Source organism: Chrysochloris asiatica, unplaced genomic scaffold, assembly GCF_000296735.1.
Source record: "Chrysochloris asiatica unplaced genomic scaffold, ChrAsi1.0 scaffold00065, whole genome shotgun sequence".
NCBI lineage: Eukaryota > Metazoa > Chordata > Mammalia > Afrosoricida > Chrysochloridae > Chrysochloris > Chrysochloris asiatica.
This window is the reverse complement of record NW_006408583.1, coordinates 4,842,737-4,845,875: the sequence shown is the minus strand read 5'-3', so window position 1 is coordinate 4,845,875 and position 3,139 is coordinate 4,842,737. Positions and strand designations below refer to the sequence as shown.

Here is a 3,139-nt window from a genome sequence, read left to right as displayed (position 1 = left end):
TGCTGTCAATTCCGTTCTGACTCATAGCAACGCTGTATAGTGTTTCTAAGGAGAAGATGGTGAGTTTGAACCTCCTACCTTGTGGTTCAAACCAACCTTGCAGTCCAGTGCTTTATCCCACAGTGCCAACCAGGACAACAATATTATTATTATTATTTTTTGCCTCTTCTCTTAGTGTGTCATGTAATTTGAAATTAAGTAAATATCCATATTGATTTGGGTTTCTTTTCCGGTACTATTAGAAGTTCCAACACGGGAAGGATTGTGTTTCTTCATTCACTTGTACTTGATGACAATTGCTGTATTTTTCACAAGCTATGTGCCTATATAAACGTGCACATGTGTATAGTGTACATAGTGCCAGTAGGAAGCTAATGGTTACGGGGGGTTGGAGCTCACAAAGAACAAGTGAGTTATTTCAGTAAAAATATGGTACCTAATCTGGTGCTGCGGGTTAATGTGCTGGACTTCAAGGTTGGTTTGAACCACAGGGTCAGTGGTTCAAGCTTACCAGCTGTTCTGAGGCTATAAATCTTTATGGGAGCAGAAAGTCTCATCTTTCTCCCGCAGAATGGCTGGTAGTTTTGAACTAATGAACTTGAGGTTAGTAGCCGAATTCATAACCACTACGCTGCAAACAGAGTATACAATGCCTCGATTGGCTAGCTTTGACATCCCATTAAGTTTAAAAGGAGCCATTTCAGAAGCAGGAAGAGACAATACTAGAACCCTCAGGAAAGAAGGTCTGTGAATGGAGCATGAGACACATCTGGAAAAGCAACTCATCGGAGGCAGTGTCAGAGAAGGAAGCATGAATTCACAGAGCAGACAAGGGATACCTGGCCCAGGCACCGAGTAAAGTTGAGTGCCTACAGGTAAAGGCTGGGTTATATATACAATATGTCCTTTGGATGTTTACATACTGACTAAAGGAGTATTGTAACTCTTATCCAAGCGGTGTTATAATTAGAGGGGCTACAGGACTGAGAGAAGGAAGACTAGAGCAAAGTAGGACTATAGTACAGCAAAGAGGAGGGGTTCCTGACTGGACAACTGCTGTACCCTGATTCTGAATTGCACCCTGTTCACTTCTCTAAGAAACTCCAAATCATGAGTATTGTTTGTGAGCTCTGTGTTGTGATTGCAATGGATTATCACACTGAGATGGGAAGCAGAGAATGCTGGGGGAGGGACAACTGGTGTCAGAATAGGGTAAAGAAGGTTGAAGGGAAGACTCATGTCTAATATTTGCTTCTTAATAATCAGTCTTGGGTTGATTTTGAGTTTAATTCTCATTCCCCTTTGTGAAGCCAGAGGAAGTGAAACCAGGTCTCCATGCTGTTTTTGCTGTGGGTGTTTACAGTTTGGAGGTCTGGTGTGATGCTGTTGCATAAACTCTGGACTGCAAGGTCTGTTTGAACTAACAGTTCAAACCTGCCAGATGCTCGTCAGAAACCCTATACAGGGTCTCTATGCGTCGGAAAAGACTCAGCGGTACTTAACAATAACAACAACATTCTCTTTTGTTTATAAACTCATGGTTTTCATTTTGGTCTTTGAAAATGAATTCAGTAAGTTTGCTTTATATGAATTGTTCACTGGAAAAGTGATCTTCTCTGTAATCTTTCATTCAATTCATAATAACAGGAAAAAGAAGTTTTCTTTATTAAGAGTTCAATACATAAACACATACAAAAAAGTAACAGAGCAGAAAAGTGACCATGTTTTAATACATGTAAATGTGAACATTTTATTAAATGAAAAGATGCAAATAATACAAACAAGTAACAAGCCATAATGAATCAACAAACATAAATAATAAATAAATAGATAAATAAATAACTAGAGCAGTCATCTCCTAAAGACTGATGTCACTGAAGCTGACTGTCTTTAACATTCGCTTGCTTAATGCTACTGATAAAGTAATTGCTGAATTCAATTTAATACATCCTGTGACAGAAAGCAGAAATGAAAGTCTTTGAAATGATCAAACACGCATGCAGGTGTGAGACTGCATATCAGTCAAAGTTGAGTCAAGATGAATCCAGGTCTCCATCATTTCTTCCTAATCTCTGTTGCAGGTTTGCTGATAAGGAGAAGGATCTCCTGATTTCCACTCTGACAACTTCCCAGGCACAGTCACTGTATTCCTTCTCTTTCAGATAGAGACGGATTCTCCAGAAGTACCTCTTCACAGCCAGTACAGGGCCCTGAATGGCCAGGGCAGCTTCTTCCTCTCCCATTGCCTGTACCAAGCACGTCTCCAGGTCATCCAGTTGCTGAGAGAGTCCTTTGTGGAGTTGGTCCAGGAGGGTCGTGTTCCAAGCAGCAGAGGCGCCCTCTGTGTGGAAGAGGTTGAAGGTCTGCTGGAGCATCTCGTGGAGGACAGAGATGGTCTGGACCTTCTGCAGCTGACTGCTGTCCACCATCTCCTGAGGGATTCTGAAGTCCTTTCTGTCCTTCAGACAGAAGAAAGGGGAGAGTCTCCTCATTTGGCCCAAAAGCACAGAGGTCTTCCTACTAGCCAGGATGTGGTTCTGAGAGAGATCACAGCCCAGGGATGGAACTGGGCCATAGCTGAGCATCACCAGTGCTGTCAGTAGAGAGAGCAGGAGGGCCATTGGGAAAACGGAGTTTACTGCTGGTCTGGCTGAACTGAATGTCTGGTTGAACCTTGAGCCCTAGGTTCTGTGAAGACATTCTTTCAATCATGGCTTTTATATAGCGAACATAGTTGTTTCCTTTTCTAAACGTTCTTTTCAAGTTTTACTTCTTTTTTTGGGGTTTTCATTTATATGTTCTCCATATGGCCTGAGGAGAAAGGGGGACTCCTGGCAACTCTGAGTTGATTCCTACTAATAACTACCCTGTGTAGTGAGGTTCTGAGGCTGTAAATCTTTATGGAAGTAGAAAATCTAATCTTTCTCCTGTGGAGCAACTGGTGGTTTCAAACTGCTGATCTTTCAGTGTAACTGCTTACATTTTGTAATCAAAGTTTATCTTTCCCAGTAAACTTTAAATGTTCCAATGCAAATGGAGACTTATAGAAAACATTTTTGTCACACAGTCAAAAATTTAAATAAATAATTTTACACTATATACTGTTGTTAAATGCCATTGAGTCAGTTCTGACCCATAG

At 41.2% G+C, this 3,139-nt stretch overlaps 1 protein-coding gene across 1 annotated transcript; it reads right to left on the bottom strand.

Moving 5' to 3' along the window:
• Positions 1 to 2,033: 2,033 nt before the first annotated feature.
• LOC102830096 (interferon omega-1-like) lies at positions 2,034 to 2,621 on the bottom strand. Its single transcript, XM_006864459.1, has one exon. It carries the CDS (start codon positions 2,619 to 2,621, stop codon positions 2,034 to 2,036), a length of 588 nt encoding a protein of 195 aa, XP_006864521.1.
• Between the last annotated feature and the right edge of the window lie 518 nt (positions 2,622 to 3,139).

What these genes read in the sequence shown, in the direction of transcription:
- LOC102830096 (XM_006864459.1), bottom strand. Translation starts at nt 2,621, where the DNA reads ATGGCCCTCCTGCTCTCTCTACTGACAGCACTGGTGATGCTCAGCTAT.